This window comes from Hibiscus syriacus, unplaced genomic scaffold, assembly GCF_006381635.1.
Source record: "Hibiscus syriacus cultivar Baekdansim isolate YM2019G1 unplaced genomic scaffold, ASM638163v2 tig00116974_pilon, whole genome shotgun sequence".
In the NCBI taxonomy this organism is placed as follows: domain Eukaryota; kingdom Viridiplantae; phylum Streptophyta; class Magnoliopsida; order Malvales; family Malvaceae; genus Hibiscus; species Hibiscus syriacus.
In genome coordinates this window covers 261832-283263 of record NW_024063498.1, presented here as the reverse complement: position 1 = coordinate 283263, position 21432 = coordinate 261832, and the positions used below count along the sequence as shown (strand labels likewise).

Below are 21432 nucleotides of genomic sequence, written 5' to 3'. Positions count from 1 at the left end.
TTTACTGATGGTGCCCACTCTGAAATATTATGTGTCCACATCATTTAAAAATTTTATGTTGTTAACATGTGTGTGTCCACCCTGAAATATTATTTGTGCTCACATAATTTAAAAGTTTTATGTTGTTAACATGCATGTACTCACTCTAAAAAATATTTATGGATCCATAATTGTATACGAGGATTCAATTTTAAATAATTGATAATATATGAACAAATAATGTCTTATATCCTACTCAAACTAATAAAAAATGCACTAACAAACCCTGAGAAGGTTTAAAGAATCAAGCTATGAAGTTGATTGGAGGTTCTGAAAGTAGTTCAGCAAATTTTGATATAAAAAAGTGTATCGGGGCAGAAATAGATTGAATCGAGTTATTTATTATTTTATATTTTTTCTAGGTAGCTGGGTTCATATGGTAACACTATCGAACTAATGAATAGTAATTAGTTGAATCATAGAGGATGCTCGTACTTGAAAGTAGTTGAGGACATGTTAACCTACTGATGTTCCTATATGATTAGAACCTCCTTGATTTTCATAAGAACTTAATCTGAATTAGTTTGTAATCTGTTGAGTTAGTTTGTTGAATCTGTTGGGTTGAGTGATTAGTTTGTTAGATGGGTCGTTACTAGTCAGATTGTTATTAGCTTTTGGGCTCTAAAAGCATCTCATGTAATTGGGTCAGATACATTGTGTAATCAAAACACTAAATCCTAATAAGAATCCATGTCATTTTCTGTTTATTGTTTAGTTTTCTAACCCTAATACTAAAAGGTATTATTTCTAGAGTAAAAATTTGTGTTTAATTAGACAAAAATGTATGCATAAATTTTTTATTTTTATTGGATAAAATAAAATTTTAATTAGAAAAATATAGAGATGAAAATATTATAATATTTGTTCCTAATTTTAAATATATAAAGTTAAATATAATATTATTTATGAGTCAGTTCAGATATTATATTTTTACTCAAAACTTGAATATAAATTCAACCCAACATTATATTTAAAAAATGTTTACTCAACTCGAATTTATACTTAATTTTTTTAAAAAAAACTCTGATTTTATAAGATTAGATCAAATCAAAACTCATCAAATTCATACTAAATATCCATTTAAATTATAATTTCAGAACACACTCTTAATATATACTATACGTGTATATTAAATTCAGCTCACTAACTTATTTTTAAACTCTACAAAATTAATATTGAATTAAATTGGCTCTACTTGTTACTACCTAACTATTTATTATTTTATTAATTATATCGGGGAAAAATAAGTCAGAATTCATTTTTCAGTTGCTACTCAGTACTTGTTAGTGGACAGTGGTGCATGGCTACGAGTACTTATTATCAATGGGACCCACGTATCCACGTAAGAGTGCACACCTTTCGCCGCGTCAGCATTTCTTGGACCAACTGAGAAAATTTCAAAAGAAGTAATTAAACATAAGATAAACTATGCAAATGGTCATTAATGTTTAAGTTTTTGTTTTCACTATTGATATTTTAAAAGTCATAAATCGGTCACTAATGTTATCGTTTGTTATAAATTAGTCACTTAACGTTAACAGTTGTTAACAGATGTGACTAAAAACACAACTGGTGCGTTAAATGCTTACATGGACTGGGTTAACTGGGTTGACCACCACGTTTTTTAAACCTCAGTGGAGAAAACAAAAACTTACTCAAACATTAGTAACCAATTGTGTAGTTTACCCTAATTAATAAAGGGAATCAAGGGTTTCATTTACCATTCTAAACCATTCCTCTTCTTCTTCCATAAACCCATTTTTCCTTCTTCAATTCGTCTGAGATAAAACGCAATGAGAAAAATGATTTACTCTTCTTCCATTCGTTTGAGAAAAAAATAGTGAAAAAAGAGAGAAAAAACATTGTACTTACATAGAGGTTACGACAAAGGGAGGATAACGCTATGTTTTACGGTAAGTTTCTTTTGGGGTTGATAGAAAAAATAAATAAATAAAACCTTAACTGGGCATCCACAATTGCAAATCGGAACATCAATGAAGTCTTCCATCTTCACAAGATTTCTCCTCTTACAATTTTCAGATTTTTTTAAATAATAGAGATATGAATAAATAAATAAATAAAACCCTCAATTAAATTTAAGAGTTGAGGTTTTTTTAAAAGAGAAGAGGTGACCGTTAAAGTTTTTGGGTCTCCAATGTGGCAGTCAACCTAGTCAACCCTATTCATGTAAGTAATTAACGCGCCAGTTGTATTTTTCGTCACGCTTGTTAACGACGAGTGACCGATTTGTAACAAACGATAATATTAGTGATTGTTTTGTAACTTTTAAAACATCAGTGGTGAAAACAAAAACTTACTCAAACATTAGTGACTATTTGCATAGTTTACTCTTAAATATAAATAAATAAATCAGAAAACCGTGGTAAAAAGTGAATGGCACTTGGAAAAGCAAAAAGAAACGCCCACAGTTAGGGTGTTTAAGACCGCCCGCTGCTTCAACAAACCAACCAAACAGTCTCAGCTTATAAAAAGGAATCTGAAACCTTCATTTTCATCTCCCTTCACCGATTCTCCGATCATTCTCTACCGTCCTCTAAAAATTCATCAACGAGAGAACAAGTCTTCGACGTTTCTCCTCGAAAGGAATGGATTCAGTGTTTGCAGCCATTGTTCAGGCTCCTGAAGATCCCATTCTCGGGGTAGCTCATCATCTCTTTATTTGATTTACCGTGAATTTTATTTAAGTTTGATTCAATTCTCTTTGTTGATCGGATCATTTTGCGTTCGATCGCGAGTAATCATGAACTGTATGATCAAATATTACTGAGTAATTTCATTTTTCTTATTTGCATGTTGCTCTGATATTGATGATTTGAAGTTTCATTTTAGATTCGCTTTTTACTTTTTAGAAAATAAATAGCTGGAAATTCGTTTGGTTAATTGATATTTCATTCAATTTTTTTATTATTCTGAATATTTTATTTGAACAAATAGGTTACAGTTGCTTATAACAAGGATCAAAGTCCGGTCAAGTTGAATTTAGGCGTTGGTGCTTACAGAACTGAGGTATTGTAAATTTTCTTCTCCTCTCTTTAAAAACCACCTTGATCATAAATTTGCTCTATCATCCTCTTCTTCTTGATGTTGATTCCGTTGATTTGTTTGTTTGTGCCAATAACAGGAAGGAAAACCTCTGGTTCTCAATGTTGTTCGGAAAGCAGAACAGCTTCTTGTTAATGACCAGTAAGTGTCGATCAATCATTCTGTTTTTCATGCCTTGCTAAAGTTGTTCGAGTTTTTTTGTGAATTTGTTGATCATGTTTTATGTATTTCCAGGTATAGAGTCAAGGAGTATCTTCCTATTCTTGGTCTTGCAGAGTTTAATAAATTGAGTGCTAAGCTCATTCTTGGTGATGACAGGTAAAGAAAGGAAGAAACAAATAAAATAATTAAAGAAAAAAATGACGGTGCCTTAAAAATTCAGTTGAAACTCTCTATTTATTTTTCTCTTGATATCTTATTGGATGTCTTTTATTTTTTTGCTGTTGGGGTAGTCCTGCTATTCAACGGAACAGAGTGGCTACTGCTCAATGCTTGTCCGGTACTGGCTCCTTGAGGGTTGGAGCTGAGTTTTTAGCAAAGCATTATCACGAAGTAAAGTGCAGATTCTTTTTCTGTTTCTAATTTGTGTTCTAGTAAGTTATTATTTGAGGAGCAAGGAATGCTTATTTTGCCCATCTTTTGTTTGCCAGCATACTATATACATTCCACAGCCATCATGGGGAAACCATTTGAAAGTTTTCACGATGGCAGGGTTGTCGGTGAAGACTTATAGCTACTATGATCCAACAACTCGTGGTCTTAATTTCCGAGGTCTGTGTTTATGGTCTTATCAATGGGCCACACTGTGAATGAATTGCTGTTGTTAATCAATTGATTAGATTAAGAAATTCTTGGAGAAACAATTGATGCCTTCATTTATTACAGTTTTCTATATATGTCGCCTTTTGTTTGGTGCATTGAGAGTGAAAACATGCTTATACAATACAGGATCTAGGCTTAGCTACTCTCCATATGTCTTTCTGCAAAAATATGTGATTTCCATTCTTTTGCTTGCTTTTGGTTTCAAATTCCTTTACCAAAGTTTTCTATGCTTTATGTAGACAAAATCTTGGTTTTGATATACTAATAAAAAGTGATGGAATTTTTTTTGGGAAACAGGCTTGCTAGAGGATCTTGGTGCTGCACCAGCTGGAGCTGTAGTGCTTCTTCATGCCTGTGCTCATAACCCAACGGGTGTTGATCCAACTGTTGAACAATGGGAGCAGATCCGGAAGCTGATAAGATCTAAAGGGCTATTGCCTTTCTTTGACAGTGCTTACCAGGTAATTGTCTGGTGTTATAAACTTATGGCTAAAGCTGTGTGTGGAGTGTGATAAATGTTAGAATGCTGCTAGTGTACTACATAGATGTTATTCTTATAGTTTTCATAAGCTCTAGAATGGTTATTTTACGCACTTAAATTTTGACATCCAGGGATTTGCAAGTGGTAGCTTAGATGCGGATGCACAACCTGTTCGCATGTTTGTTGCAGATGGAGGGGAATGCTTTATAGCTCAAAGTTATGCAAAAAACATGGGACTTTATGGGGAGCGTGTTGGTGCTCTCAGCATTGTAAGATGCTAGACTTGTAAATTTTGACTAAATTTCTTTCATTATTACTATGGATTCTTTCATGGAATAATAATAATAATAATTAATAAGAAGAATTTTATAGGTCTGTAAGGCGGCTGATGTTGCAAGCAGGGTTGAGAGCCAGTTGAAGCTTGTGATTAGGCCCATGTATTCCAATCCACCAATCCATGGTGCCTCAATTGCATCCACCATCCTGAAAAATAGGTAGGTTCTTTGTGTAACCAAACTACCTGTATTTTAGATCGTCAGATGACACAGAAACTAGTAGCACTGCAAAAATTCAGAAAATGGAATGTCCGCAAGCACTGCAAAAATTCAGAAAATGGAATGTCTGCAACATGTATTGGTGTTATAGATTGAAGAAAAGTGAATCTTATGATTCTTTAGAGAAGTTCATTACTTTTAATGCCGAAGTGATATTAATTAGGGAAGGAAAACATTTATTCATTTGTTCTGGTGTAATTGTTCATCTATGATTTTCTTGTTGGACTTTGAGTGAGGTAATTACTCATGTGAATTCACTTGTGGACTGCATATTTTCCTTTTAAATTTCTTTTGTTTATTTATTTTGCAGTGATATGTATAATGAGTGGAAGATTGAATTGAAAGCAATGGCAGACCGAATTATTAGCATGAGGAAACAACTATTTGATGCTTTAACTGCTAAAGGTTTTGCTTAATCCTTTCTTTCAATGCTCTATATCTGTGCTCTTTTAATGTTTATTTTAGGCTTGAACTAAGGTTGGTAGGTATGAATCTTTGGTGTATTCCATAAAATCAGAAACTAAACATGTTTCTATCTCCTTTCTTGCAGGTACCCCAGGTGACTGGAGTCACATTATCAAGCAGATTGGAATGTTTACTTTCACAGGATTGAACGGTGATCAAGTTGCCTTCATGACCAAAGAGTACCACATTTACATGACATCTGATGGGTAAACAGATCTAGTTCCTTTTTCTTTGAACTTTATTTCTAGGCTAGAAAATCATTCCATAAGGTTTCTCCTCCTATACGATGCCGATGGCCAATGCCCAATGTGATGAATGTTGAATAGCATTAAAGCCTTATATTCAACATGAAGATAGCTTCTTTACTGCTAACATGAAATTGTTCAAATATTACAATTCTAGTTACATTTGGTGATTCTCTTCGTCCAATTCTAGCTACTCTGACCCGTACCCATAGAAATTGGGGGGGGGGGTTCTGAAGTCTGTATATTCTACGAACCATATAACTCTTTTATCGACAGTTGGATCTGCAACATGCTAAATAATGGTTCAAATCGAATGAAGAATTCTTGTTTATTTTGCAGGAGGATTAGTATGGCAGGTCTTAGCTCCGGTACCGTTCCCCATCTTGCTGATGCTATACATGCTGCAGTCACCCGTGCCTCTTAGAAAGCAAATTTCAAAGTTATATACCGACCATCAAATTACATTTTGGCTTTTAGCCCCATCTATGTAATGGCTTTTCTCTCCAACTTTTCAAGCAAATATGATTTTCCATAATAATTGCTAGTCCTGGATTCGAACCAGGTTTTTGGATATTTCGATTTCAATGTTATAAAATTGCCTTTGACTTTATGCTAAACGCCTTCATAAATGGAATACTTGCAGTTAGTATCAATAGTTTGCGATACTAAATATGTAGGATACGGAACCGGATTATAGAATATTTGTTTGTTTCTTTTTTTATTATAAAATAATCAATTCGATTTTCAATTGCATGTTAAAATTGTCAAATTCCAGTATATGGGAAGAAAGTACCAATTTATATAAAAAGGTGCTACATTAGAAACACACAAATTGGAGTACAAAATCTTATATTGAATATTTTGTATTCGATTCTCATTTGAACAAGGCCTTGGGTATTCAATCCAGATTGGTTTGGGCTATAAAATTCATTTTGTTATTTAAAATATTAAAAATGTTTCTGTATTTTATAATCAAATTAAATACAGATTAGTAGGGTTCAGAAGGAATAACAATCTCAGTTATATATTAAGGTTATTGCCCCCATTGGCATCCTCTGAAATCCTGCATGGGGCTGAATTATATTATTATATACATAAAAGTAAGTTAACTATCTTTGTTCCTTTACCTTTCTTTTTTTCTTCTATTTCCTCCTGTTTCCTTTCCTTCTAAATTGTATCAGTTAATCCTCCATCAATCTTGACCATTGGGGTACTTCTTATCCCATTAAAGTTCTCAATCCTCTCGAGGCAAGAACTTTCTTTGGGGTCGAACCATTTAATGGCACATTATCAACCTTGAAACCGACGTCTATAGTGATTCCGAGAGTCTCGGTATCTCCGCAGCACTCGATCTCAATGCATCTATGTTCGACATCGGAGATGGAGCCGGCGATGATGTTCGAGTAAGTGCATCTGCATGAAGAACATCCTCGATTCTTGACATCACCGAGTAAGCCAAGCTTTCAAGTACCCTGGAATAGCTCTCCAGGATAGCCAGTCCTACATCCTATTGAAAAATGTTGCAACAAAGAGTTTAAACAAGTTCATCATACTCGTAATGCATTGAGGAAGAAGACTAAGAATATGGTTTTTAGTGTACTCTGTTTTCTTGGATCTTTGATATGTCAAGTGAAGATTGTGGAAGTCCAGGAAAATGCTGCTTGAGTATGAGCAAGACTGTCTCGGCCCTTTCTTCGAATAGTTCCCTTTTTCCGACACTAACGCCTGTACCCGGCCATGAAGGCCTTCCATCTTTCTGGACCATCTTCCTTTTCCAAATAACAATGGAGGCTTCGATCCTGTTCTTAAAGTCGAGAACTTTGTGTTCCGTCGAGAAGTCCATCGTCGAAAGGAGCTGCACTGTATCGAAGTGCTCCACTGTGATGCTTTTATAGATCGAATCACCAAGGCTTTCTCTTCCATTCTGCATCAGACATAATGGAACAAAGTCAGTGGCAGCATGGTCGGGCATATTTGTTGCTTCCTAACTCATCTTCCAATCGATTCATGTCACATTTCGACAACGGTTTCTTTTACCTTGGGCAGGGAATCGATGTAGCTTTCGGGGACTGCTATTTCGGACAGGACTTCAGCATTAATGTTCATTGCTGCTTTCAGCACTTGGTTCACAGACTCCTTCTGATATTGCAGCCATTTACGTTGTGTTTCCGATAGACCGTTTTCCGGAACCTTAACAATCGGATGCCACCATTTGTCTTCCCTTTGGCTGCTTTCCTGCCCTTCAAGATCATTCTTGGACACATACCAAAACTCCTGTTCTTGTCCAAAGTTGTTGAGAGTCTCCTGTGTCATTCATCATACAATATGATCAGCAACAAAAGTGTTAAACCTTTTACCATCAGCTCGAAAAGAATAGAGATACTGACGATGAGCATTGCGTCGAGTTTGCGCAGGCCGGGTATATTCGTGAGCAGATCGGCCCGTTGTCTCGTGACCATAACCTGTCAAAGTCGAAACAAATTTTATTACCAGCAAAATCAAATTCGATACAGATTATGATTGATGTGGTCACCTCCATGTTCGTTCCATCCTTAGATGTCTGCTTTGAAGGAACAAATTCAACAATGTGATCAGTAACAGATAATATCCAGTCCATTTCTTTTCTCCACCTTGCCTTCCTTTCTAGAGCCAATGGCTCCAACTTCCCTTTCTCTCCAAAAATGGATGCTGCAAATATGTGATCAGTAACGATATATATTTCTCGAACTTGAGATGATTGCCGGATACAAATATGTGTCAAAACACATGTTTACTCGATATTTTCTATAATCATAATTATATTCGAATATATGTCGAACAGCGATGCATTAAGCCTATAAGGGAACAAGCGCATCCCTATTATTTTTGAAAAAAATTGTAAAAAATAGTTTAATGGATTATGGTGAGGAGAAAAAAATACGAATTTTGCATACTATTTTTTTTCTGAAAAAGAAGTACTAAAATCTTGAACCCAATATTTAATTTTTGGATCCGTACCTGGATATATATATATATATATTTCGAAAGAAAAAAAAAGAATTAAGAATACCTACCGGCTAGGTTAGTGACTGCATTTGACAAAGCGAGAGCTGAATTAACACCTTTTCCACCACCCGACATATCTTCACCCAAAAGCAGCTTTGCAAACCTTTCCTTCATCATCTCCATATCTGTATCAATGGCAGCTGTGGTCGAAATTTTTACGGATCATGAATAATACTTACACTCAAAATTTTATATAAAGATGAACTAACCTGCACGTAACTCATCGGGTGCAACTGGCTCAGACTGTTCCACATTTTGATTCACTATTGATTGTTCTTCTGCGTTTTTCATGTCGATACCTTCAGGCACGTTGGGGACGGGGACGCTACCGTTTGGGATGAGATTTTGGTGGTGAGGCTTCCCGGAATTGTCAGAAGTTTTCGAACCTTTGAACGATGCCGCCGAGGTAAGTATGGTGCACTTACGTGTTATTGTGCGAAGCATACTGTCAAAATTATGCAGATTCCGCTTCTTCTTTGTTAATACAAATAAAAAAACAAAGAAGAAGAAGAAGAAGAATAGGGAAAGAAAACAAGTTTCGATAGGGTTTATGTGAACGGGCAGAGGTTGAAGAAATAATAAGGTTCGAGTGGTCAATTATCGTTTACTGTTTTTACGTCCAGAGAATGAGCGGTCTGCATGTTTTCACAAACATAAATTAAACGTAAATTCTAAATAACAAAAGAAATTCGATGACCTTTGTCTAAAAAAGAACATCTAAATTGTTGAGAAAAATCAATGTTGCATAATATCCGGTTAACTGCCTTAACTAACTTATCGGCAATAAAATTAAAGCTAAAGTTGTCGATTCTCGATTGGTCTAATATGAGACGTTAGATCTTTTAAATAAAATTATAAAATTAAATTTAAAATAATTAATTAAATTAAATTAAATAATCATTATCATAATAAATATCTATAATATCTAATTTAATTTAATTAACCAACAAACCCGATATCGATGTTTCATGTTTGTAGTGGATGTCATGGGGCAAGACAGGCAGCAGATCACCCTTGACTCATTTGTACCCGTGATTTCATTATCCATTATGCATCTATTATAACTTTATAATAGATCATGTAAAATATTACTCATTCGAACGATAACTATAAATATAAAATATATAATGAGATTTATTTTTTGTTTGTTTTATATTAGGAATATTCTACAATGTTTGATAAGCACTGTTGAATACTACTACCGAACAACACTATTAGCTTAATTTATAAAATTTTAAAATTCTAAATGACTCAGTGTATAATTATAAATTAATTAAAAATCTAAAATAAAATATTAATTATATATTTTTTTTGTAGTTTTTGGGTAAATTATACCATTGACCACCTAAATATTATCCCTTTTCTTTTTTACCATCATTTTTGAAATTTTACCAATCAAGTCATCTAATTATTTAAATACATTTAATCAAACCACTTAATAGAAGTGTTGACGTGCAGTTAATAATATTGGTATAATTACATGTTTGATTCTTAATATTTATAAATTCTATTAATCTTATCATAATTTTAATTCAATTTAATAAATTTAATCTCCAATTAGTTGATGACACGTGTCACTACCAGATTGAAGGATATTTTATTAATTTAATTATTTTATTTTATTTTGTATCCAATCAGGTGATTACATATAATCTGATATCACATTATTTGATAAGCAAAACACAGTAAAACATAATATGCTCTTAGGGAGAATCAAAGAAAATATATCACAAGGTTAATTTGATAAAAAATACTTCTTTTTCTAATAGTATGTGGTGATTATTATCAAGAATATTTCTTAACTAATTAACGGAGCATCACTTTACAGATACTCTACTCTAACCTAAAATATTTAATATAAAAGATATTTCTAAATAATTTTATATTCCGATAATCAAATGTTATAATCTTATATCACTTATAAATAATTTAGACTATCAAATAACGATACATTCTAAAAATTATTTTACAATCATGTAGACGGTGAGGATTCAATTGCATTTATGATAGCCACCGAAACAAGTGCTACATTTCCACAAGAGAATGATTTCTAAATAAAAGTGCTACAAGCTTCACTTCAACTGGTTGGCGTGGGAAGCTTGGATGACAAGCTGTTTCTTGTCGGGGAAAGCTTCATTTCTCTCTTCGAAACCTTTCCCAATCTCTATTGGTCGCAATTAATGCAATTTACGTGCCATCTACTCAACAAGGTAATATAGATCTGCAAAGTGGAATCCTTCGTGTCGAGACGGTTAAAATGGCTGCCCACGTGGCCAAACGGTGTCATATCAGTCATTTTATCGCATCAAATCAACATTTCGTTACTCCAATAATACGAGTAACCAATTTATTATAAAGATAATATAAGAGACTGATTTATTAGCAAACACCAGTGACCATTTGTTTAGTTTATCCGAAAAAAACTTACGTTACTGGTAACTGTCCTTTCCCTCCTCGTGCTTTCCAACAGATTTCGTTTGTTTTTATCTTTTACACCCTTTATTCCTGCGAGACGTGTACGATAAATTTAAAACATCTCACCGCCGCCGCGGAATCACGCCGCTCACCAAGCTTCTTCTTCAAACCATCTCTTTCTTTTGTGTCCCATTAAATTAATCCAACTCAACTTATTTTCTTTGATTCGGAACCAAAACCCGAACTTTCTTCTGTTGCACACGTCTCCTTCATTGCTTCAACATCAAACTCAATGCTCCTCACTGCTTTGCTTCTCTCTTTGGATCTGAGTCTCTGCTCTTTCACTTGCAGCAAAGGTCAGCATTCCCAGGTTAAATTCTTGGATCTTTCTTATTTTTTTCCCTTCTTTGCATGCATTTTTCTCATCTGGGTCTTCTTTGTTTTGCTTGGGTTGGTTTTGTTCAAAGTCGACGATGAGACGAAATTGGGTTCTCAATTTTAGTTTTAAGGATCCATTTGGATAAATAAATCTATGGAATATGATTTTGTTAGGAAATAAACCGAGTACAAGTAATTTCCCTATAACCAGATTAGTGAGAATGCGAAATAAAAGCGGAAAAATAATATTCAAAAATCATTTCTTTCTCCAATACTAGAGAGCTTTCTTGTGAGTAGTGAGTGTTTTGTAAACACCTGTAAAATTTCTCTCTTAGTAAAAGATCTGCAGCAGTCCGGAGACGTAAGCAAAATTGGCTGAACTCCGTTATCAATTTCGGGTATTATTTTTCCGCTTTTATTTTGCATTCTCACTAATCTGGTTATAGCAGTTGTTAGTCAGCAACAAGTAGTGCAAAGAAGGCGAATACCGTTGGGTTGGTTTAGGAATTCTGGAGGAGCGTCTCAGTTCTGGTGTGCCTGGTTCTTCCTCTTGAACTGCTTCAGGACTGATCTGAACATCATTTCCAGAAATCTCCTCGAACTCAGCAAATTCCTTTGTTTCAGCTTTGGTATTACTTGATTCTGCGGTTGACCTGTCTTTGTACATCACATTTTCATTGAAAATGACATCTCTGCTTCTGATGATCTTCCGATTTTCATAGTCCCAAAACCAGTAACCGAACTCATCACCGCCATAACCAACAAAGGCACATTTGTTGGACTTAGCATCAAGTTTACTTCTTTCAGCAGAGTCTATGTGTACATAAGAAATACAACCAAACACTCTTAAGTGTGAAAGGTTTATTTCTTTCTTGCTCTAAACTTCCTCTGGTATTCTGCCATCCAAAGGAACTGAGGGCCCACGGTTGATCAAGTAAGCTGCAGTGTTGATTGCTTCAGCCCATAGAAATTTGGGCAAGCCGGCATGTATCCTCATACTTCTGGCACGTTTATTCAGAGTTTTGTTCATGCGCTCTGCTACACCATTATGTTGCGGTGTCTTGGGAACTGTTGTCTCCATCTTGATCCCATTGTTTGCGCAGAAATCTCTGAATCTACTGTCTCTGTACTCTCCTCCATTGTCAGACCTCAACCGCTTGACTTTCAAACCAGTCTCATTTTCCACCATGACCTTCCATTTTCTGAAGGTATCAAAGACTTCTGATTTCTTCTTCAGAAAATAAACCCACACCTTCCTTGTTGAATCATCGATGAAGGTGACATAATATAGTGAGCCTGCAAGAGATGGAACTGGGGATGGTCCCCATACATCAGTATAAATCAATTCTAACCTTTCTGCCTTGGGTGTCTTGCCAATCTTTGCAAAACTGGCTTTCTTTTGTTTGCCAAAGATGCAATCCTCGCATAGTCCGACATCTACATTCTTTAGATCCGACAGCTTCCCTTTTGACAAAAGTGTCTTCATCCCTTTCTCGTTCATATGGCCAAGCCTTTGGTGCCATAGGTTTGATTTTCCATCAGCATCTGCTACTGCAATGATATTCTCTAAATTTGAGGTTACATAGAGAGTACCAGTCTTCTTACCACGAGCAATGACGAGTGCTCCTTTGGTAATCTTACATTCACATCCTGAAAAGGTTGTACTATATCCTTCTCCATCAAGCTGTCCAACAGAAATCAGATTTCTTTTGAGGCCAAGAATATGTCTCACTCCCGTCAGCTTCCAGGTGGTATGGTTTGGCAGCTTTAGTCGGATATCTCCTTTTTCGACGATCTTTAAGGTTTCATCACCAGTAAGATGAACCTTCCCAAAATCACCACTAACATAGTTCTCCATGATTTCTTGGCATGAGGTGGAGTGAAAAGATGCCCCTGAATCCAAGATTCATGATTCAATCAGACTGTTGACGCTTAGAATCATGACATCAACTGTCTCCTCTGTCACGTTGGCAGATTCATATGCACCAGTATCTTTCTTCAGTGCTCGGCAATCTCTTTTAAAGTGACCTTTCTTGCCACAATTATAACAGGTAAAATCTTTCTTTCCCGTTCTGGATTTTTCCCGTCTGGTTTTTGATCTGCCACGATTTGAATATCTTTCTGAAGTTCTTCCTCTATACTTCACGTGCAAGGCTGAGGAGGTTGATGTTTCACCCGATTCTCTCCGTCGAATTTCTTCACTCAATACCAGATCCCGAACATCGTCGAATTTCAATTTGTTGCTTCCCGACGAGCTGCTGACTGCTGTAACAGTAGCATTCCAACTGTCTGGTAGAGATGATAAGAGAATTAAAGCTCGAACTTCATCATCGAACTCAATTTCCACTGAACTCAACTGGGTTGTGATTGTGTTGAGTTCATTTAGGTGTTGTGCCACCGATGCCCCTTCCGTCATCCGCAAATTGAATAATCGCCTCATCAAATGAACTTTGTTTGAGGCCGATGGCTTCTCATACAACTGGTAATCAGAGCTTTTGGTTGTGAATTTTGTCAATTTTTCTGCGAGGTTACTATTCATTACTATTCACATGAATAGTGAATTTCGTGAATAGTGAAATTTCAGTCGGCGATATGAGTTTGTCGACGGTGGTGTTCTAATACACGGTGGTTCGCAAGAATTGTCAGAAACGATCCAAAAGAAGCCAGATTCGAGTGGAAGCGATGGCTGCAGACGAAGGGAAGGTGAAAATTGAAAAGTTCGATGGTGCGGACTTTGGCTTTTGGAAGATGCAGATTGAAGATTTTCTGTACCAGAAAAATCTTTATCAACCTCTCTCAGGAAAGCAACCAGAGGGCATGAAGAATGAAGACTGGGCTCTTCTCGACCGACAAGCCCTCGGAGTCATCCGACTGACGTTGTCCCGAAATGTTGCTTTCAACATAGCAAAGGAAAAGACCACTATGAAGGATTTGGGCGCTGCAAAGCAGATTCTTGGGATGAGGATCAAGAGGGACACAAAGTCGGGGACTTTGATGTATCACAGGCTGAGTACATCAACAAAGTACTCTCCAGGTTTAACATGCAAGATGCTAAACCAGTAAGTACACCTTTAGGTGTTCATTTCAGACTCTCCAAAGAACAGTCACCAAAGACGAAGGAAGAACATGCTATGATGAAGCGATGCAGGTGGATGATTCAATCAAGTGGGAGTCTTCCATGAAAGATGAGATGGACTCGCTTATGTCAAATCAGACGTGGGAATTAGCTGAATTACCACCAGGTAAGAGAGCGCTCCATAACAAGTGGATTTACAGGATCAAAGAAGAGCACGATGGGAGCAAACGCTACAAAGCAAGATTGGTTGTCAAAGGCTTTCAGCAAAAAGAATGTATTGACTACAATGAAATTTTCTCTCCAGTCGTGAAGCTGTCTACAATCAGACTGGTATTGAAAATTGTAGCTACAGAGAATTTACATCTTGAGCAGTTAGATGTAAAGACAGCTTTCCTTCATGGTGATTTGGAGGAAGAAATCTATATGAGGCAGCCAGAAGGCTTCATAGAGGCAGGCAAGAAAAACCTAGTATGCAGGTTGAAGAAGAGCTTGTATGGTTTAAAACAAGCTCCTAGACAGTGGTACAAGAAGTTCGATAACTTCATGGGTAGCAGTGGTTTTACCAGATGTCAAGCAGATCATTGTTGCTACATCAAGAGGTTCGACAACAGATTTAGATGGGATTCTGTTTTTCTTTTCTCCATTTTTTAATAGCCTTTGCTTTTGTTTATTGGGATGGCAGCAACTGAGTTAGGATTTTTGCTTATGTTGTTTTCATTGATCCAGAGCTGAACAATTGTTGCTGTTGTCTGTTTCGGATAATCTTTTGAAAAGGACTGAGAAAATCGAAAGGCATACAAGAAATCATCTCATGAGAATATGTTTTAGTGTTGGTGGATTTGGTATTTGAGTATTGTAAGCATCTGACATATTATAAAATGGTTTGGATAAGCAGACTATGCCTCAAGATGGTCTAAGATCGATTGTTTACAGATCATTTGTTGTGTGTGATGATCCGAAGGGAGTCGTTGAATCCGCGGCAATTACGAAGAAGATGGAGCATAAGAACAAAGGCCGAGTATCGAGGAAGGGCGAGAGAGGAGAGATGGTGTCTAAAGGTGGTGCCATGGAAGAACTTCATGGCTCCTCTTCCTGTCAACTGTTGGAGGTTTCGAGAGGAGCTCAAAAGCTGAATCAGGTGATCAGCTCGTGGTCGAGAGGAGGGATTTGGTGCGATCAGCACTCGAAAGATATAGCAAACGATCTGTTGAAAGGAGCTCTCGAATTGCAGGATTCTTTACACGTGCTCGGGAAGTTTCAAGAAGCTTCTCATTTGGCTAGGTTGAAGAAGAAAGAAAAGGAAAATTCCGATGTGATTTGGAGAGTGAATTCGAGTCTAGTCGGAGAGCAGAATTACCAGAAGGGAATTCAGAATCCACAAGTTTCTGCTGGTGTTTCTTCAAGAGATTGCATTGAGGAGCTTAGGGAAGTGATTAGAGATAGCTTGGCTAGGCAAAATCTATTGCCTAACATAATTGCTGAAGAAAGAAGATGCTTCAATTCAAGATATCCAGATTCAGCTTCGGAAATCCCGTCCACTAGCTCAAGCCGATCTTTGTCTTTTCAAACCAACAACTTTACTTCCATGATATGTCTCTCTGGTCGGCAGCTGAAGAGAAGAAGGCAAAAGGCCCGAGTTTGATCGCAAAGCTTATGGGCCTAGAAGAAATGCCTTCGAAACATACGGAGAAAAAGAAGATTTTCAGTCAACAGAGACCTACTTTTGAAATCAATACGCCGAAAGTAAGGAAGTCTCAATTTGTTTCCCAAACAGAAGATCAGGAGAAGACGCTGAATGATGTCCTTGAGAACATGCATTTTAAAGGGCTTCTGAAAAACAACTCCATCAAGGAGCCTGTTTCCTGTCAATCAATCGGCCTCTTTTCGGGAAACAGGTTGATTAACAATAGTCCACCTATTGTACTCATAAAACCTCGACATGATCCACATCTGCTACTGCAAGAGAAGTTTGCACCCGTGTTTCAGGAGGGAAGCTTGAACTCGGAAACTATGCTTAGAAAGTCGAAAGTAAACGTCGGTAAAATGAGTAGGAGAGTGGAAGCTAAAGAAACTCCTGTGAAGAGACATATCCGGCAGGAAGATGGAAAAGACAGACAAGTAAAGGAGACCAGAGCAGTGACAAAGCAAGTGAAGATTAAACAAAGCTTTCCTACTAAGGTGAAATGTTCGAGTTCTATAACTCGGGCATCGCTGAAGAAAATGCCCACTCCAAAGAACATCAACATGATGCCAAAGCCTATGATAGGAAGCAGGAAACCAGTTGAAAAGGAAATTGCTAAAGCAAAGAACTTATCAAGGTCTAAAGATCAAGCCAAGGTTGCCCCTCGAAAGCTCTGTAAACCTGAAAACCCATCAAATGTTACAAAGAATAAAATTTTGCATCAACCAAGTGCAACCGCAAACGAAGTTGCAAACTCCAACTTGGTCAACTTGGTTTGCAGACCACAAAGTACAGTTCGTGGCCCTATTGATGAGAAAAAGAGTTCAACAAAGAAGGCATTGACCAAGGCTACGATAGCTAAAATATCTGTGAGTTCTTTTAAGTTTACTTTCTGCTGTTATTATTCTTATTTCATTAAATGGCATGTTGACATCCGAGATTTAAATTGCATTTGCTTCATGTATTAAGCTATGAAAACAGGATCGAAACGTTATTAAATGCAGTTTAGCTTCTGTGCAGACTGAAAAGTTACAATGCAAAGGAGATAAGGTTGTTTTGGAAGGAAAGAAGATTGTTCTTGTATCTGAAAATGATACTGTTTTGGAAGAAAAGAATGATCTTGCATCAAATAACGATACTGTTTCGGGAGAAAATAGCATTGATATTGCATCAAATAATGATACAGTTTTGGAAGGAAAGGGGTTTGTTCACGAGCTGGAAAATAATACCATTGTCGAAGGATACGGCGCTGAAACCGCAGAGGAACTTTCAACAGAAGAGGGAACAGAGCACACCGATATTCAGATTGGAGGTAACATACTTTGTGACTGGAATTTTATTAAATCACAGTGTTGACATTAGCCAGATTCCAATTGCTCGCATTAAAGATGCATTTTTGATGTAATGGCATATACAATGTCTGTCATATTGAAATCATTACATGTTGGAATTTGCTGTTTCTCTCTTCTAATGCCTGACACTTCCTCCTCCAACAAGAACTGTTAGGACTGTCAACAACATAGTATCCGACATCGACTGTGTCCTACACGTTGAGATTTTAACTCAGGTTGTCTTGTCTTGAACTTGAGAACCAACTTACTGAAAAAAAAAACATGATCAAAATGGGGATGCTGACTTTTCTTGTCTTTTGCCTTGTTTCCCTTATAGAGCACTGCAGTGAGAGTTATGTTTGTGATGTCACCCTGGTTACAACCGATGATCAAAACAGCAGAAAATCTTTTGACGAAGTCGATGATGATCATCCCATAACTCCCATCGGAGCCAACAGTGAAAGCTTCACGAAAAGGATCAATCTAAAGGCATTGCTATTGAGCAGTCCAGCTTTTATGAATCATGTAGATGAGCTTTTCGATCTTCACGTGGATGTTCCTATAGCTTCACAAAAATTTGGCATTGGTGACTTCTCAGATGCCGACTCACGATTTTCCTTTGACTGTGCAAAGGAAATTGTTCAACGGAAAAGCCATCCCAATTCTCGAATGCTCCTCCCTCCTTGGTTAAGCCTGGTTGGAGACACCAAAATGCATCTCTCTCTAGATCATTTGTTAAAGGAAACTTGCGACGGTGTCGAAGATCTGAGAAGGTATAGTGAAATTTCCGGAAAAAACTACCCCACCGTTCGCCTTTATGCAATGATGGAAAGAGATATAAACCACAGTGAAGCTTTGAGTGGAATATGGGACTTGGGTTGGAAGAAAAGATTCTCAGTGGATGACACAATACAAGTAGTAGAAGACATAGAAAAGGAACTATTAAGAGGATTAATTGCAGAGATTTGTTCATAAACCTTCAAAATCATAGTCTCTGTAAGAGATATAAACACCACCGCTCTGTAAGTCTCTGGAGGTCCACCAAGAAACTCAATTTTGGCCTAAAGCTTATTCAATCATTGAACCTACATGTGTCAAGCTTAAATTTCTAAAGGGCAACCTATAAGCAGCAGCCTTGCTGAAAATGACAACCAACCCAAGAAGCAACCAAATTCATAATAAAAAAGAATAATTCACATTAGTCTAACTCAACCATATTATTGGTTTCAAGAACACTGCAAACAAGCATAAAGAGACATTTGAACTACTGAGTTTATCAATTTGAACACAACCCTTGACAGCAGCAGCAGCAGCAGCAAGCTTATATTACTCTTTACATCTCTGCTGTGCTCCGCCCTTTTGGCCCTCCGCCCAGACTCGACTTGTGTTCATAAGATTAAAATCTAAGAAGATGAACCCTTGAATATAAGGAAATTGAGAGTCCCCAAAGCAAAATAAACAAAAGTCCCTCTCGTATGAGTAAAGAAGCACCCAAACTTTGAACCCACCACACATTGCCATCCTCCTCCATATCTCTTGTCAAATTCCTGCAAAGTAAGAAAAGAAATTCCCACATACATACTAAATTCTTCCATATAAAAACAAAAGAGAAAAAAGGGTATCGAAAATGAAGACCTTTTTGATGTGAGTAGCAATCGAGATGCAATCAGAAACATCATAGAGATCAAGCGCTTGAGAAGCGTAATCCACGGCCTGGGTTTGCATCTTCTCCGGCATATCGGTTTCTTTTATCGTAGCTATGCCTTCCAACATTTTTCAGCTTCTTTTCGCTTTTGTAATGAAGATTTTATTACATATGAAAAGTGAAAACACACACAAGTTTGAAAAGTAAAGCCAGGAGGCTCCGTTATATGGAAGAGGAAATGGGAAAAGAGGAACATTATTGCGAATGAATCATACAACTTTTCAGATGGCGGCACGTATTCCAACCCTTTTTCTAATTTGTCAGATTCTTCAAATTAGGCATCGTCTACATATATCTAATCTAAGAATCTAATCCAAAGTGACGCGAAGCGTTGTTGGATTCTAGCGGTAATTATTTAAATATCACTGGGTACGGTAATGGATTAGGTTGGATTGAGTTAGAATTTTTGGTTAGTTATTTTGTTGAGTCTAAATTATTAAAAGATAAAATGATTATCAGATTATAGTATGATATTTTGTTAGATCTTTCAACTATTAAAAGTTACAAAATAATCATTTGATTATTCATTATATTCTAAACTCGTCTTTTTTTGTTAAAAAATTTGTGATCCTCTGAGCTAACTATTAATATGTTGATTGATATATGATAGTCGTTTGAAATTATAAGATAATATTTTATCATATTTCAGTCGGCATGTTAATGTGCAGCTCGTTATTGTCAATTTTTTAACAAAAAAATGATTAGTTTGAAACATAATGAACAGTTGGGGGACTATTGTGTAACTTTTAATAATTAATAGACTCAACAAAGCAGCATCTTATGGTTGGGAACCATTTTGTTACTTTTAATAATAGAATGACTTAACAAAATAATATTATATAGTCGATGGATCATTTGTGTACTTCACCCATTTTAAAAATATATTTATTTGAATTTGACTTGATTCAAATTTAGAAAGATCGTATTTGATTTAAAATTTAATTTAAATTTTAAAATAAAAATTTATATTTGATATAATGTGATATAAATATATATATAAAAAATTTATTCCTATAGAGTAAAATAAAGATTACAAAAATGATAATTATATCAATTATCTCTAGATAGAAAATAGTTAATTGCATCACAAATCTTTAAAGTATGATCCTTATTTTAAATTGATCCCTAAATTTTTAAATATTTAAATTATATCCCTAAACTATGATTATTATTCTAATTTAATCCTCAAACTTTTGAATATTTCAATTTTAATCCCCAAACTATGATCTTCATTCTAAATTGATCCCTAAACTTTTTTGAACATTCCAATTTCTTCTCAAGCTATATGTATATACTAATCACATCCCTTGTTAATAAAATTGTTAGACCATGTTATATTAATATATGCTTGAAAAACAAATTTTAGGTTAAATTAAGGTTGAAACTAATTATATATTTGGATGAATTGTGGATAAAATTAGAATATTCAAAACTTTGGGGACTAATTTAGAAAGAGGGTCATAGTTTAGGGATGAAATTAGAATGTTCAAAAGTTTAAGGTATATTTTAAAACGAATTCATAGTTTGGGAATGAAATTAGAACATTCAAAAGTTTAAGAACTAATTTAAAATGAGGGTTATAGTTTGGGGATATATTATACAATTAACTCAGAATAAAATTATATTAGTATATCAAGTGAGATTTGGTAAGAGATTTTTCACCCTAAACTCGAACATTATTTGTAACACCCCCAACCTGTACCTAACCCAGATACGAGTCCGAGATGTCACATTGGCTTTTTAAAACAATATTCTTACAAAATAACAAAACATTTAGACTTATATTAAGAAAATACGATAATATACGGTTGAATTATATTTCGTTATGACGAATTTAAGGAAAAAACGTTTTTCTGAATAATACTATATTGTATAAATAGTACTGATACTGTACAAATAGTACCGTGAACAGTAACGAACAATATCAATGCAAAAAAATCCAAAATGCTACAGTGGTAACGATACCCTGCTACAGTGTACTGATACTCTGCTACAGTATATCAATACTCTGCTACAGTAATTTCAACCAACTTATATAAAACTCATAAAATTTAACCTTTCATCATTATAAAGTTACCATTTACATAAATACATTTAAATTATTACAAAACTCAATCACATGATTTTACAAA

At 35.7% G+C, this 21432-nt stretch overlaps 4 protein-coding genes across 4 annotated transcripts; 2 read left to right on the top strand and 2 right to left on the bottom strand.

Annotated features, from left to right (window-relative positions):
* The first annotated feature begins 2501 nt into the window (after nucleotides 1-2501).
* Nucleotides 2502-6324, top strand: LOC120192373 (aspartate aminotransferase, cytoplasmic-like). Its single transcript, XM_039195161.1, has 12 exons — nucleotides 2502-2699; nucleotides 2995-3066; nucleotides 3182-3243; nucleotides 3337-3420; nucleotides 3555-3654; nucleotides 3753-3873; nucleotides 4222-4385; nucleotides 4537-4674; nucleotides 4778-4899; nucleotides 5270-5364; nucleotides 5510-5630; nucleotides 6009-6324. Exons 1-12 carry the CDS (start codon nucleotides 2646-2648, stop codon nucleotides 6091-6093), a joined length of 1218 nt encoding a protein of 405 aa, XP_039051092.1. The 5' UTR covers nucleotides 2502-2645; the 3' UTR covers nucleotides 6094-6324.
* Nucleotides 6325-6793: 469 nt separating this feature from the next.
* LOC120192276 (rho guanine nucleotide exchange factor 8-like) lies at nucleotides 6794-9158 on the bottom strand. Its single transcript, XM_039195071.1, has 7 exons — nucleotides 8924-9158; nucleotides 8723-8854; nucleotides 8203-8357; nucleotides 8057-8131; nucleotides 7707-7973; nucleotides 7270-7593; nucleotides 6794-7176 (listed from the first exon to the last, which is right to left on the bottom strand). The coding sequence occupies exons 1-7, from the start codon at nucleotides 9156-9158 to the stop codon at nucleotides 6979-6981; spliced, it is 1386 nt and encodes a 461-aa protein (XP_039051002.1). The 3' UTR covers nucleotides 6794-6978.
* A 7093-nt stretch (nucleotides 9159-16251) lies between these two features.
* LOC120192275 lies at nucleotides 16252-18580 on the top strand. Its single transcript, XM_039195070.1, has 4 exons — nucleotides 16252-17133; nucleotides 17246-17377; nucleotides 17420-17576; nucleotides 17933-18580. Exons 1-4 carry the CDS (start codon nucleotides 16252-16254, stop codon nucleotides 18568-18570), a joined length of 1809 nt encoding a protein of 602 aa, XP_039051001.1. The 3' UTR covers nucleotides 18571-18580.
* A 150-nt stretch (nucleotides 18581-18730) lies between these two features.
* Nucleotides 18731-19507, bottom strand: LOC120192293 (dynein light chain 1, cytoplasmic-like). Its single transcript, XM_039195083.1, has 2 exons — nucleotides 19231-19507; nucleotides 18731-19142 (listed from the first exon to the last, which is right to left on the bottom strand). The coding sequence occupies exons 1-2, from the start codon at nucleotides 19366-19368 to the stop codon at nucleotides 18999-19001; spliced, it is 282 nt and encodes a 93-aa protein (XP_039051014.1). The 5' UTR covers nucleotides 19369-19507; the 3' UTR covers nucleotides 18731-18998.
* Nucleotides 19508-21432: the final 1925 nt, after the last annotated feature.